The sequence below is a fragment of the Aythya fuligula genome, chromosome 16 (assembly GCF_009819795.1).
Source record: "Aythya fuligula isolate bAytFul2 chromosome 16, bAytFul2.pri, whole genome shotgun sequence".
NCBI classification, from domain to species: domain Eukaryota; kingdom Metazoa; phylum Chordata; class Aves; order Anseriformes; family Anatidae; genus Aythya; species Aythya fuligula.
The window spans coordinates 707,472-723,408 of NC_045574.1; the positions used below are offsets into that span (position 1 = coordinate 707,472).

At 38.7% G+C, this 15,937-nt stretch overlaps 1 protein-coding gene across 1 annotated transcript in view; it reads right to left on the reverse strand.

Moving 5' to 3' along the window:
• The window catches only part of ARFGEF2 (ADP ribosylation factor guanine nucleotide exchange factor 2), a 32,970-nt gene extending 17,286 nt beyond the window's left edge, over positions 1-15,684 (reverse strand). Inside the window, exons 1-15 of the mRNA XM_032198120.1 lie at positions 15,530-15,684; positions 9,553-9,583; positions 8,577-8,700; positions 7,720-7,866; positions 6,648-6,827; positions 5,954-6,173; positions 5,229-5,300; positions 4,783-4,931; positions 4,271-4,401; positions 3,487-3,721; positions 3,147-3,246; positions 2,777-2,916; positions 2,059-2,167; positions 1,359-1,560; positions 524-635 (exon numbers count right to left, since the gene is read on the reverse strand). Coding sequence (XP_032054011.1) covers positions 524-635; positions 1,359-1,560; positions 2,059-2,167; positions 2,777-2,916; positions 3,147-3,246; positions 3,487-3,721; positions 4,271-4,401; positions 4,783-4,931; positions 5,229-5,300; positions 5,954-6,173; positions 6,648-6,827; positions 7,720-7,866; positions 8,577-8,700; positions 9,553-9,583; positions 15,530-15,668 — 2,091 coding nt within the window. The 5' untranslated portion in view covers positions 15,669-15,684. The remainder of the gene's footprint in view (positions 1-523; positions 636-1,358; positions 1,561-2,058; positions 2,168-2,776; positions 2,917-3,146; positions 3,247-3,486; positions 3,722-4,270; positions 4,402-4,782; positions 4,932-5,228; positions 5,301-5,953; positions 6,174-6,647; positions 6,828-7,719; positions 7,867-8,576; positions 8,701-9,552; positions 9,584-15,529) is intronic.
• Positions 15,685-15,937: the final 253 nt, after the last annotated feature.

Sequence of the window (15,937 nt, forward strand, 5' to 3'; positions counted from 1 at the left end):
AAGACTTCACTGAGCAGGCAGAGTAACTGTTACAAGGATGACAAGAAACCAGTCTCAGTAGAAAATGGATTTAGCTTGCATATTCTTGCTTCCCTCATTCCCCATGGTGAATTCTGCGTTAGTGGAGGGCCAAGGAAGGGTGAATTGCACCCAATTTCACATGCAGTGGACTATGCTTTGCCACTGCGCCACGTGATATTTCTTTGCTGGCCAGATCACAGAACAACAGAATCATCTAGGTTGGAAGATACTGCTGATGTAGATATATAAAGCCACATGTTCCTGTTCACGGGGATCCCTTCAGCACTTTATTGTAAACACAATTACTTTACTAAAAAGCCAGGGACAGCAAGTAAGGAGAAAGCAGTATTGGGATTAAGTACATTCATTAGAGCCTTTAGTTTCTAGTTATCTTTTAATTAAATATGAACTCTGAGTGCATACACAAATATCAGACGATGACAGGGGCAAAAGTATTCCTGTTAAAACATTATGAACTATCTTATGTTGCCCATAGTCTTACAGAACAGAGACGTTCTTCTTGGTGCAGAAATTGTGCAATGTCCTCTGCTGTAGTACCAAGCATTCCCTGCTCCTGTAGATATTGTATTCCTCGCTTTGTTTTTTTGTTAAACCTATTCACAAAAACAGGGAGAAAGGTGATACATACAATTGAAAACATTCCCACCAATAAAGTTTTAGTTTTAAAGAGCTCTTCTAAACCAAATGCCAACTTGCAGTTTTGTCTCTTTCAAAATTAGAAAAAGGACAAAGAACATGCAATAAATACATGAACTGTATCACGCAACAGGATATATCTCATAAGGTATATTCAGTTGCTAGTGAGGTTATAAATTATTGCTACCAATAAAAACTGACCCATTTGAAACACCTGAAATTGGGGAATTTTCATGAAACATTAAAAATGTTGCTGTTTGTAGCATTTACAGGCAAAGATCTCCAAATAAATGAAACAGAAATAAACCATTGCTGGAAAATCATTTAATTACAACTATTTCAATAATAGACAACAAATGGTTTAAGAGCTAGAAGACAACATTAAGCCTGTCTGCTCAGATCAGTATATATACACACTTTCCTCTCTTGCATGGCTGAACCAGCACAAAGGAAAGCTATGACACCACACACCACTCCATCCAAGATTTCACTGAATTCCTTTTTGACTATGACAGCCTCCAATGTTAGCTCTTAACAACAGCAGGCAAGCGTCTCCCAGATTAAATTCAGCTTGTTAGCGTCCTTGCACGTGTGACTGTCTAAGACCATAAGAAACAATATGGTTGTATCTATCATTTCTTTATTAGCAAGTTTTTATTTTCTTGTCATATTGAACTTACAGCTCTATCCCATGTTCAATTATTTCCTTTTGTTGTTTGATAACTTCAAATTGCTCAGGGTCATCTGGTACAGAGGTCTGGGTACCAACACTTCCAACTCCTGATGACACAGTGGAGTCCAAGGAACTGACACTACTCCGTCTCCCTCCACTCTCAAGGCATTTTCCTTCAGCCATTTCCTGTTCAGATGGTTTGTACAAACCTATTTATGAACAGGGAGAGACTTAAGTCATCCTGTTCAGCAAAAAAAAAACATTTAGTCAGAAAAACTTCTACTAGATGTTTATGAGCCAAAATTCTTATTTGAGTAGGCTTACTTTTTGACAGTCTGCACTACGTGAATAAGCTACATGGCTGCAATTCTGAAACAGTTCAGCAGAAGGAAAAAGAGCATCAGAGCCTATGGAGAAAACTTGCACTTCAACCTCACAACTGCAAGATTTGTCCCATTTCTTGCTCTACATAAATCAGCTTTTCTAGTGTTGACAATGGCCTGGCTAATAGCCTTAAAACAGAATCTGGTTATTTGAACCAGATGTTCAAAGAATCAGTTACTGCAACATCACTAATAACCATCTGTAAAAATATCTTACTTGTATAAACAATTTATCATGCAAAAACGTAGCATCTACATTGCTGAATAAAACTTCCAAACCATAAGGAAACACAGGGACAAACTTACTTAAACAAACCATCTTACCCAAGCTAGCCTGATGATTGGGGTTCACATAAAGGTCTTTGCTCCATTCTACCATACACTTTAAAATAGAAACCAAACATTCAAGTCCTTTTTTCCTCAGGCTTAGTTCCTAAAAATATTCAACAACAACAAAAACCAAAAAGCAATACACATATATATTATAGTTTTAGGATGCATTATGAACATTAAGAACATACAGCAAGTATATAGCATCAGATCTCTCCACAAACAAGACAAGTGTCTCACTACCTTAGCTGTTCAGTAAACAGTCTTATTCAAACACTGAAGCAAAAGTCTCTTGGTATTGCTTTTACTTTCTGGTTAAAGGAACGCAGAAAAAAATAAACCAGCAAGTACTGATGCAATTCTAATCAAAGGAATGAGGTGCACTCCAGATGAAGGTACTTCTGGGGCATAAATCTCAGGAGGAAAGTCATTGGGTAAAGCAGAAGGTGGCTCATTTGATTCTCTCTCCCTTGGCAAGCCAACAAAAGAGCCCAGAACAAGCTCAGTATCACAATGAAAACACACACAGTAAATCCAAGTAAATCAATCATATTGCTTCATCATCCAATTTAACTTATCTAACACAGCTAACTAATAAGTAACATCAGTATATTATGAACCATGCAAACCACTGGAAGTATCAATAATGTAGAGATATCATCATTTATGGAAAATAAAATCTGTACCTGATCTTCAAAAGTGTTATTTTTACCTGCAAAGGAGTCATTCCCAATTCATGCCCACTTCGTCCCTGTGCTATTTTGGACAAATCATTTACAAGGCGTTCAAATATATTAGCAGCGTTTAAATCACAGTCATAGTTAACATAAATATCCACTACACACTGGGCATCTAGAAAATAAATGAAAGTGCAAGCATTAGAGTTCAGCGTAACAGCATTTTTAAAAGGAAACAGACAGTTTGAGCAGGCAGTGAGGGTTAACACAGGCATTTTAACCCAAGCACTATGGGATCAAATAAATTTTTTCACAGAATTTCTTAAATATTATATGTAGCATTTGTCTTCAAAATCATTTTACTCTGCTGCCAGAGGAAGCATCTGCTTTTCACAATAGAAATACCTGCACAAATTCTAGTTAAAGTCTGAATCACCATCCATTTGTGTTCAAAGGAGCTTGAGGAAGTCTCTAGAATATTCAAGAAGATCTCTTTGAAGAACACCTGCAAAATAAATGCAGTAAAGGACTTGATCTGAAACTTGCTGGAAATAAATCAAGAGTGCAAATTCATTTCTACTCAGTAATTTCTCTTGCATACTAGAATTCAAATGTAGTAGTAATTTACCAGTTTACTAAGCCAACCAAGCTAAGACATCAACTTCTAAGTTCCCATTGGACTTTTATCATGGCAGTATCCTTATTTGAGAACTACAGCATCATTAAAATGATAGAAGTTTCTCACCTCGATCTGCATTTTTAAATGGGTCTTAAAATTTGAGAGAAGCGTGAGAAAGATGGCAAGAGAGAGCTCAAATACATCAGGAACAGATGAGACTCCATTCTTAGATAATGCTACACAAAGGTATTGCTTTATTGCATTGATGAACATTTCATGTGTCCTGAAAACTGGACCAGCATTCTGCAGTACTGAGAGAAGAAGCTGAAGAGACACTATCTTAGAACGCAATTCATGGGATCTAGAAAAAAAATCAACATTAGTTATTGTATCTCTGAATAAATACTTATGTACTACTTCCACTTCATGAAAAAAACAACTGCTATTTTCTATTTTAAGACATGTCAAATGGGAAAAAAAAAAAACATAAGCCTGCAAGCGATGTTGGACAACAGCTACAATCTTCATTTAGGAATTTTCCAGGAATATTAACAACTTGGACTAGGATAACAGATACTTGCAATTCAATCCTATTCAAAAGGATTCCCCTCCTAACACTGCTGCCCTCGAAAAAAATGAAACTCCTCACAAATACCACAAGGCCACTTCACAAGACCACTTCAACCGATACGGTTAACAAACCGATCACACACAGAAAAGAATCCCTCAAGTATTACATTTCTAATACTATGAAGCAAGTTTCAATCTTAGATTCATCAAGCTAACTGAAAAATGGGCCTGACAGGTGAATTCGGAATGCCTGCTTTAGTATACAGCAACTACTTAACTGCACTCCCTGTCTCCAAAAAAGTATCTAGAGAGGAGAATGCAACGAATACAATCTCATTACTTGGGATCTGGAGGTCCATCACCAAGTGGTTTCATGGAGAGCTTACACAGTGACCTGAACACAAGGAAGGCATCCTTCTGTAGAACATGGGAAAATTTTGCAGCAGTTTGATGTCCAGATACATCTGTTTCCTAAAGAGCAAGAAATAAAACATTAGATCCTCAGTGAAACAAAGGAACAAAACAATTGGGAAGATGCTACAGCTCTTCTGAGAAGGCATAAATGAAACCCTAAAATGGGAATACACGTGACCTGGGTTTTTTTTTTTTTTTGAACACATGTTGACTGCCTTTCCCTCTTCCCGTCAATATTAAAATAGAATTAACAATAAATTTTAGAACAGTTATTTTCAACATCTACCTAAGCTGGAGTTGCCGCTTCCCTTTTAAACCTAAGGACACACACATGAAAGCTTCTGTTCCTTCCCTCCCCAAAATCCCACATTATTAGTTTGCGTGAAAAGAATGTTTCTGTTTTCTATCCATACACTGGCATCCAGTGAAGTTATTTACCAGGTTATCAGTAGAGGAAACAGACTGTCCATCATCTGGAATTCCATTCGTTTGTACATTTTCATTACTGGAGACAGAAAGAGCAGTATCTGCAGTTTCTACTGCAGGTAGAGCCTTAACCAGTTCTGTTACCTGTTTCTCTTCAGCCACTAAAGGAGAAAAAGAAAAATACAATTGAAATCACTCACTGACATTGTCCCATGACATTTGTGAAGCTCTACAACTGACTGAGACGGAAGCAGCACTAATAAACTAGAAGAATTTTTCAGTTATGAGCAAAAGAGGAATCCTTTAAGACAATGAAAGACTGCCCTTACTGCTTTAGTAGGTGTTCTTTACAAGATGCTTAGCAGTAATATTAAAAAAAAAAAAGTATGCTTTTATAATGAGAGGAATAAAATTTTGCAATATGCACGCATTTATTTTACTTCAGAAGATTTCACTACCTTTCACAGCTGACTCAACTACATCTTCCAAGATGCCTTTAACCATTTCCTTTCCTCCATCAGTTGTTTCATCTGATGAAACAGAGATAGTTTTATGAGTTTTGTACTTTTGTTTAGGAAGAAGACAAAGAATAAAGGGGACAGAGACAGAAGTGTTAACAGTTGTAGATTTTCTTCACTACCTCTCATTTAAAACCATTTATAAAATGCCATATGAAAATACTAATTTTATTTCCTTAAATTAAATCAAAGCACTGATATTTTTAATGCAGTAGTTTTGTCATTGTATTTATCAACTGTCAGGAATTTTTTATTCTTTCATATACTTTCCCAAATTGGATACAGTATATGGATATGATAACGTCTTCATAAAATGCATTTTTTTTTTACCATGACATTTCGATTATCTCAAAGTAATTCTGTCACCTCAGGTGTACCACAATTATCCTCTCTCCTTTCCTTCCCTATCTAACTAATCAAGTCAAATTCCAGTATAATTCTATATACATAACTATATAGTTTTACTAGAATTCTAGGGCAGATGAAGAATTTTTCTTCAATGATTATAATGTTGTAGACAATATGTAATAACAGCCTGTATACTCTCAATAGCTACCAAGAAGATGTAAATATGATTTCAACCAATAACCCCAATCATTTCTCCCCAAAATGATGTAAGAGAACAATTTCCAATAGAAACGTAACCAAAAACAGTACTTGTTCACCTGATGCTGAAGGAATCAGATCCTGCCCTGACTTCAGGTTTCCATATTCTGTTCTGTCAGGCTCACCATTAGTTAATTCCACACTTAAAGGCACAACACATTTGTCTTCCTGATGGTTGTGCTTTAACTGACCAATCTTTGGAGACCTGGTGACCACATGAGTTGCAGGAGACACGGATTTTTGCTGATTTGTTTTTTCTGCTTCTCTGGATTCTTGTACCTTGAGAAAGCATTATGATAAAGTTAATGTAAGGCAGAAAACATGATAAGGAAAAATAAATGCCTACGGTAACCAATGTTCCCATGAGAATTCATGTGCTAATGAGGAAAAACCCAACAATGAAGATACCATCACTTGGCCACTCCAGTCAGAAACACTTGCTTTAGCTTAGCCACTCCAGTATCAAGTTCATTTTAAAAGCAATTTATCATTTGTTTGTACAAAGCTGTTCAGCAAAAGCTACAATGTGAAACCTTGTTATCAGCAATAAGTTTCATGTGTTATTTTTAACCAATTGGTCAAATTCCTTAACTTCAATATGCTTCATTGCAGAATTTGACAGCTGTTTTAAATTTCAAATCAACAGATATCTAACTACAATGACAGACCTATACAAAAAAAAAAAAAAAAAAAGTATTCTGTTCATTTGTCAAGCCTAGATGTTTGATAGAAGCAAAAGTAATAGGTACATACAGATTGATTTTCCATCCGTGTAAAAATGACATTTAGCATCTGTGTAAGTGTAGCTTTGGCGGTCGTCTGATTAATAAGATTTTTACTGGCCAGATAGATGTTGTAACAGGTTCTAACTGTTTGAAGAACTGTTCCTTCATGAATTTCTATATATGGAGATGTTACTGCAGTGAGGAGAGCCTGAAAAATTCCATAAAACAATAGAACTGAGGAAATATACTTTATACAGGTCTTCCATAAAAATCTGTGGTTTTGTTATGAAACACATCTTTTTATAAGACTTCTTTATAAAGAAATACTAGTTTTCTGAAACTACATTTCAAGCAAAAGAAAATTTAATATAACTTACATATATCTTTGTTCTCTCCTGACCTGTTAAAGTGTTTTTTATCAGAATTAATTTTCCACTGACAGTTTTCCTGCTCTGAACTAAACAGTTACCATTATGTTTTATAGCTTTATTGCTGTAAAACAGTCAGCTGGCCTAAATTGTTATCAAATTAGATTATTATAAAGTTCACCAATTTCTAATCTTAGCTAACATTAGCCCACGTAAATACATGAATCAGATCACACACAACTGGTACTCCTATGACTTGAGAAGATGAACTGCAGCAGTCTGAAAAAATTGACAAGACAGCAGACAGACTAGAGCAACAGTCCATGATACTGCATTACATTAATGTGCCTTCAAGTGAAAGTTCCACAGAGTGATAGTATAAGGGTGATAGTAATTCAGTAACCTGATGAACGTGAGCATTACTAACCTAGAAGATGAACTCCAAGTTGTCCTATTTCTACAACATAAAGTTTCGAGGCCATTGGTCATTCCAGAAAGTAGAACCAAAGTTTATATACTATTCCATTATATTCCGCTTCACCAAAAGAAAATTTATTTCACATATCAATTCAAACTCTCTGATAGCCTCCCTAAATTCAGCAACATAGCTAATGTTTTAAGAAGTGGAGAAACTGGGTCCTAAGCAGCATTTCACATTTAATTTTTTTAGTTACAAAATCAGAGACAAAAATAGCAAATTACAATCATGCCAAAATGTGCCAAATAAAATACCTTAATTATCTGCAGTTGTACTCCTTCATCTGTTTGAGGACCCTGAAAGCAATTGCAAATTGTATCAACTATTCGGTCAATCAGTCGTTTTCCAGGAGCTCCGCTATCAGGGGCATTGCCAGTGATATGTCCATATGCAATAAGTTTCTACGTAAAAAGAACACAAGTTAGTTCTACGATTCGGACAATCACATACTGTTTAGTAAAATACAGTTAAGAACAGCATAAGAAGGGCGACGGGGGGGGTAAGCAGCAAACCTCACTTAACCAACTTTAACATAAAAATTATCACCTTCAGTAGTCTGGGTCCTAAGTACTTGTGGACAAAACAGGATTTAATAAGCAATACATTCTGCCATTCATAACATTTCTGTCTACCACTACCAGACAAAACCTTTTATTGTCAGTCTTTGTACCTACTCACAATAGAAAAGTTCTGCCCAAGAAGTTAGCTAGAGTCAAGTCAAAATTGTTTTTTCTTTATGTATCTAAGGAGGAATGAAGTAGAACAATCCCAAAGTCTGACCTCCCATCACATCAGCATTACAAGGGACACCATGGTAAATAGACCTTTCAAACCAATGCAGATTAAGTATCTTTACAGAATAACCCAGGAGCTTCAGTGAATGTTTGTTTCCCTACAGAACAAGAAACGTGCATTTCCTGCTTTCACAAGATGCACTTTGAGCCAAGTCTGATGACAACCTATTTTGCATGATTTATGCATCAAAACACCCATAGCAGATATCTGCATAGCTGCATGTTCTCAGGATATTACTTCTGCACTCGAAGAAAGCCAACAGCATGCAAGGTAACTGCACGTTACTCCATTTCAGTCTGTCCGAATTGAAGCTTACCTGTAAACAGTCCAGGGAAGTACTGACAATGCGCGGTGACTTGGACTGGCAGGCCAGCTCAAACGGAAGGAAGTACTTATCTGCTTCAATGAAGTTTGCTTTTGGTGGAGCATCAGTGCCTTCTCTAGGTCAGAGGAGAAGAGCTGTTAATTTTTCTGAATACGTATATCACAGCAAGCTATCCATCCTCTCTCTTCTGATTAAAGCTGAATAGTATACAGAAGCATAAAAGCCTAACGTATTCTCTTATGCATACTTTCTTTAGAAAGTTCATTTTTCTTTAAAATCACATTAAAACAACTTAATCTTTTCGTATATTACATGTGACCTTTTATTTATTCTTCAGCTTACCTCTTCCCCCACTACACTCCAGTACTGTCCCACTACCTGTAATACTGGAGAATAACTTAATGATAAAATTTCCCAAATTATTCTGAATGACTTAAACAGAGCCTGTAGGAAAAACAGGAAAAAAAAAGAAACATTTTGGGGGCTCAGTTCCTAGTATTGTACTATGATTTTTAGACGTGTCGTTCTAAAATATTGTTTAAAAAGTTTAAGGAATTTAATTACATAAATCTAAATTTAAAAATTATTTAAATATAAGTAATATTGAAAAAGGTGTTCTTGATGTATGTATTTAGGATCATATACCACCAAACCTAGAAAACCGTAAGGAACAGTAGGTATTCTATCAGGCTGCATTAAGAACAGTAAAAGGAAGTGAAAAATTAGCACCTGTTAGAAGTTTTGCAATTATTTCATAGTGAAATTCAGAAGGCAGTTACAGCTTGAGCACCCAGAGCCACAGATGTTGTGTAATTGGGAAACATGGGCCAAATCATGCTTATGGCAGAAAGGTAAGTAGCTGCATATTCACAAGTTCATTGCAATAACTTGTATGTACTCTTACATTTCCACTACCAAATTATTCAACCTGCTGCTTTCTTGCAAATTACAGCAATTAATAATTTACCTTTGCTTTTCCAGCTCTGTTTTTATTTCATCTGAAAGAAAGAAAAATTCAGAAGTTAACACCTAAGATGTTATTGATAACATCACCACAAATACGGAAAGCATAATAAAGCAAAGCTGTTTCAAACCATTACACTCCATTATTAGCTGCTCCTTTCCTGTAACTTCTTCAGCATCCCAAGCCAGAGACCATAGACAATTACAAAATTTATGGCAAGGCATAGCTCTCAACTTCTACAGGAAAAAGCTTTTTTTTTTTTCCTAAATATTCTCAGTAGAAAGGTATATTTAGAAAAAAAAACTAACAACCCAAGCGTACTTTTTATTTTAGGGTAAGCCTATATCACAGAGAGCTCAGGTTTGAGGAAGTCTTTAAGCCGCTGCAGGAACCATGAGTTCAATGCATCAGAGCTTCCTGTTAACTACAATGCTGGTTAGTTCGCTTCTGACAAACCTTACAATATGACATCAGCTGAATAAACAAACTCTTACTCAGAGATAAGGAATATTAAATGGATGCTGTCATCTTGCCAACAGCTTTTTTTAAAAAAAGTTTTCCCTCCTCCTTCTTTTTGAACTTACAGTTTTGGGGAGCTTTTCATAAGAGTAAATACAGGAAAAATGCATCCTTCATTTCTATTACAAACACCAGCAAATCCTTAAGATCCTAGCATCTTTTTGTTTGTTTGTTTGTATTTCTAATACATCACCATGATGCACAATGCAGACTGCACTACACCAGACACAAACTGAACACTGACACACAGCAAAGAGACCACATGCCATAAGGGTGCACAGCTACACACATTTGTAATACCATGTGGAATCCCGTCCCTCCCATCCAACCTCACATCCCTGCAAGTTACCACATCTACAAAACTTGTTTAAACTGCAAAGTTATCAGAAACTGATCATTCACTGTGCCTGGAGGAGGCACAAGGCGAGCTTGTTGGGAGGGCAGCCTGGGGTAGGGTTGAGATGACTGCATTTTCTCCAAAATAAAAATTCCTCAACTAGAGATTAAGTTGTTTATATATATATAAAAAAAATCAAACTATGCTAAAAACATGGAGCAATGAGCCCACCCAAGAAAATAAAAGGTTGTTTTGTAAAATTTAATACTGCACAAGCAAACAGGTTTCATTATTAGCATCGATAGCTGAGAAAAATCTAAGTGCTCAATTCTATGTTTATAGAGTAACCAAGCGATGAGTTTTCCCCTCACCAGCACCCCCAGAAAATTCTTTATACACAACTGAAAGACTTTTTTTTCCCCAAACAAATCATCCTCCCCCTCATATTGTTAACTAGCAGATCAGCATAGCAAAAAATGTTTTAAACGCAAGTTTAATGGAAGTTTTAGCCTTAAGGAAACATGATCCAGGCCCATCTTAGGTTTAATACTGCAATAATACCTTCACTGAGATAGGTATATTAGATCTTGTACTAGAAAAAAGTATAAGAATAGTGCCCCATATTAAAGCAATGATGATTTTACTTTCCAAAACCTTCCATAAATTAAACAAAATAAAACAAACAACAACAACAAAAATCTAACCAAGTTCTGATGAAGTTCCCCACTATTTTGTTATATAAAGGGTTTTCCAAAGCAGCATGAAAGTGTCTGCATCACAATAGCATTTTAATAAATAATTCTGGCAGAAAAGAATAAGTGAAAAGACAAAAACAAGTTACAGCCATGCCCTTGCTACTGATTGCATCAAAATCATTTGGAAATCTCCACATTTGAAGAGCTCATTTGGTCGTCTGACCACCAAGAGGGAGTGAAACAAACGGTTGCCTAACTGAAGTCTGTTACCGTGAAGCACTCACCAAGCTCAGGCCAGGCAGAGCCAGCCTGCAGCAGCCCTTTGCTACTGCCACGCTTCTGGTCTGTGGCTGTGCCCCTTCCTCCTACAAGCAGAGCAGTCCCAACACGGGACTTCAGCTCCATGCACCACACTCAGTGCAAGCCTTTCGGCGCTCCCACCAGCCAGCACAACCGGAGCAGCCATTTCTTCCAGAGCTTCTTGCCATAACGAAAGCATTTGGCATGAAGCACATACCAAAAGTAACCCCTGTTCTGTATTAAACTGTTTAAGTTTGTGTATAATGAAAACTACGTATTAAAAGGAAGGACAATTGCTGGCTTGAAGTTAGATGCACCCCGCACTAATGAACGGTCAGGTTCATCGCAGTGGAAGCAAACCAGTTTCTGTGCAGAGAGCAGCAGTTTGTTAGCACAAGGACACGAGCAATGTCGTTCCAGAGCTTGTCAGAACACGGGAGAGCAATGCCAATACAAACACACGGAACAGCAGTAACAGCTTTTCTTTTTTTTTTTTTTTTTTGTACAGTCCACTGTATTGCCTAATTCCAGGATGCCTTAAATTTAAAGCAAAAAGCAAACATGCAAAAAGACATCCTACATTTATTGATTCTATCCCTCTGTAGAGAGCCCTTTACAGGAGGCTGCCACAGTGAAGCAAGATCTCGCTTTGCACCAGCACTCCCCAAGTATGCCAGCCAAGAGGCTTTACTAAACCAAGAAACAAACTCACTTCAGCCATTTGTCATTTCTATCAAGACACAAATACACATACAGATTCCTAAGCAAAGGTATGGCTGAAGAGATTATTATTAAAATTAATTAACAAACTAAACAAATTCTGTTGCTTACAAAGCTCAAAGGAAGTGCCTAGGCAATCAAATGTCACAGAACCAGGCTGGCTGCATAGTATGTTACTAAAAACAGTCCTCGTAGGGTAAGATTAATAGTTCTGAGAGTCTTTATTTGAGAGACCCAGGCACACAATTAGCATTTCACCCATACGAACTGCTGTGATACGCGCTGCCTGTACTCCACTGGAAATTCATCAGGATACAGACTGTTTCAGTAGACTTGCTAAGAACCGTGCATGCCCAGAGCTCCACAGAAGTGCTTATTAGGCAACTATTTATATACAATACACTGCCTGTCTGTTTAAGACCAGTTTTCTTAAAAATCGCAGTTTTCTAAACCAGAGCAGAACAGCTTCTCTGTTTAAAAACTTTATTTCTCCTCGCCTCTCCTGGGGTTTACTGGCACTATGAGCACTGGATACAACTATTACACCTACTGATGAAGCAAGAGGCTGAATGAAGGAATCCATTCAACTCTGCTTACTCAATATTTACCCTGTATATTTCAAGAGGGGGATGGACAGAGCAAATTTTTTTTTTTTTTTTTTTAATAACTGAGAAATGGTTTTGTTACCAAACCCATTTCCAAGGACACATCTATCACTGCTTTGGGCCAACAGTGCAAGCTAACAAGCCCTGTACAGTTCAGAAGTGAATAAGCGCTCCTTTCACCCTTCCCATGTTCATACTCTATTTGAGAATCACACAGAATCACAGAATTTCTAGGTTGGAAGAGACCTCAAGATCATCGAGTCCAACCTCTGACCTAACGCTAACAGTCCCCACTAAACCATATCCCTAAGCTCTACATCTAAACGTCTTTTGAAGACTTCCAGGGATGGTGACTCCACCACTTCCCTGAGCAGCCTGTTCCAGTGCCTCACAACCCTTTCAGTGAAGAAGTTCTTCCTAACATCTAACCTAAAACTCCCCTGGCTCAACTTAAGCCCATTCCCCCTCGTCCTGTCACCAGGCATGTGGGAGAACAGGCCAACCCCCACCTCGCTACAGCCTCCCTTGAGGTACCCATAGAGAGCGATAAGGAGCCTACAACACTTCTAATTTCTACAAAGTCATGAAGATATTTTGCAGTCCAAAACTGCAGACTACTGTTCCAGTAAAACACCCATTGGGAACGGAAGAACAGGACAACAGCAGTTTAGAATTAAGTATCACATGTGTTTCCTAGATAAGAATGACAGCAGTTTTCAGTGGTAACTTAAGTTCTCAACAGTGAAACACATTATAAACTAATAAAAGAGAAAACAGAAGCATGATTCCTGTAGTTAGAAATATATTCCTGTCTCACCAAACAAAAATTTAAAGCATGTGTAATTAACAGAAACACTACTCCAGTACCACCACAGAACAAGCTGTAGAAATAGCAAAAGGTTAGGTAGGTTAGATAGTTCCTGAATACACCAATTCCTTTCTATTTAGAGCAAGAATTTACTTGTGACCCGTACCGTGCTGACTGCTTTATAAAAGATATGATAGCTCAAAGCTCCATTCAAGAGATCGTTGTATAAAGAAGACAGCATAGCAAATGGAACATAGTCATAGGTAGAGGGGCATCATTTGAAATATGACATGGAAAATTAAAAGACAATGTCTCACAGTTACCAGGTCCATAAAGTTAACTTTACATTTCTCTTGAATTAATTGTACTTAGATTTAATTATTAAGGGATAGCTGAACTTTACTATTATTGAAAACACTGTAGCTTCTTTCTTGTAAAACTATTTATGTAGATTAAGAAGTCTGGCCTGAATTCTTTGGACTGCAAGTAATGTTTCTTCCCACATTCCCTAGCATATTTACTACAGCACAGGGCTTGATAATTAAGCTAGCACTTTTGAAATTAAACTGACTTTTATTTAACAAAGTATAAGCTTAATTAAGCTTACATAAAATAAAACTTTTAAAAAAATTGATTAGAAAAGAGCTTATTCTACACAGAATAAAGTTTAAAAATAAAAAGCACACATGAATGTAAGGAACTGTACTCACGTTGTCACCTTGAAATGATGTAACATTTACCAAATATAACAGAGAGCCTTTAGTACAGTAATCAAGGCCCTACTAGTGTAGAAGAGTTGGGCAACAGAAGGTTATCTATTCATGCTGACCTCTGCTTCAGTCCAATCAAGTAGTACCATAGACGTTTTTTTCAGCATGATTAACAACATTATTATCTATCATCACAAGCATTAACTGAAATCAAACATGCTATACGTTAAAAAACTGGGAGGTAAAACAGCCCTAATCCAAAAGACAAATGCCAGTAAGTGGCTATTGCATAATACTCCTCCCCTCGTATCATGTCTTTGATGTGGTAGTAAACAAAAGCCTTCCTACTAATCTTTCAAGAAAGTTCCCTTTCTCAAAAAGTATTTATGTAGCAGACAAGCAGGTTTCCAGTCCTGTAAATGGGTTAGGTGGACGTTGGTGGGAAGTCAGGAAAGGGAATTAGGAAAAGTAATCTCTGTTGCTCACAATGTCAACTTTAAATAATAATAAATACGCTTCTATGTAGTTACTACTAGATAGTTAGTGCCTTCAGATTTCTTCAAGGTAAGGACTGTGGGCAGGAAGATAAAAACAATGGCTTTTTTTCAAGTTCGCTTTCATAATACATTTGACAAGACTTGCCTCTGCTCAGCATCCTTACTCACTCAGCCGGTCTCTCCTGTTTCAATGTTCTACATACAGTAAATACACTCAAATTAAAGGAAGAATATTGGTGCAAACCAAGTGAAACTGTAAGAGATACCTGTGCTATAAAATAAAAAGGCCACAAAGAAGTCTACCTGTAAGAGCTGTACTGCTTTTACCTAGTTTTTTTGCCTACATGTCACGCCATCTGCTTTCACAACTTTAACACCTAGTCCTGTACTACGAAAGGATGGATTTGCAGGTGCAGGTTTGAAGACCAGCCTACGAAGTTTGCAGAAAGTGCCTCAGTTGTGCAAGACACCACACCGTATGTGGCCGCCCCAAGTTTTCAGCCTGTCCACGAGTCAGACGGAAGGTATCGGAGGACTGCCAGGCCCGGGACAACAGAAGGGCCCCTCCAGCACCCCGTGTCCCAGCCGAAACGCTCGGGGTTGATTCCCCCCAGCTGAGTCCCGGCGGGGCAGCCCCGCGCCCCTCCCGCTTCACAGACCCCGAATGCAGGCGGCGCCTGGGCTGTGGGGCTGTTCCCCGCCGGGACGCGCCGTGACAGCCCGAGCGGGGCCGGGAAGGACCGGGCCGGGCAGCGGCGGCGGCTCCCGGCCCGGCGGGGGCGGACTCACCCAGCGCCACCTGGCAGGCTCTCCGCAGCTGCCCGTGCGGGGGCCGCTTGGCCTCCTTCTCGGCCAGGATCTTCTCGAGGGCCCGCGACACGAACATGCTCTTGGTGCGGGCATCCTGCTCGCGGCCCGGGGGCTGCATGGCGGCGGGGCCGGGGCCGCCGGGGAGCTGCGCCGCGCCTCCGCCCTCAGCAGCCGCCGCCACACCGCAGCCACGGCGCCGCCATCTTGGCGCCGTCACGTGACCCGGCCGCCCTGCCCGCCGCCCCATCGCGACTTGCGACCCTGGCAGCAGGCGGGGCCCGGCCCGTGGAGGCCGCTGGCCGGGAGGCGGTCAAGGGGCCCCGACATGGGGGAGGGGAGGAATGGGCTCCGAGGTCGTCTGTTCCAACCGTGCCCCTCTCACCACCA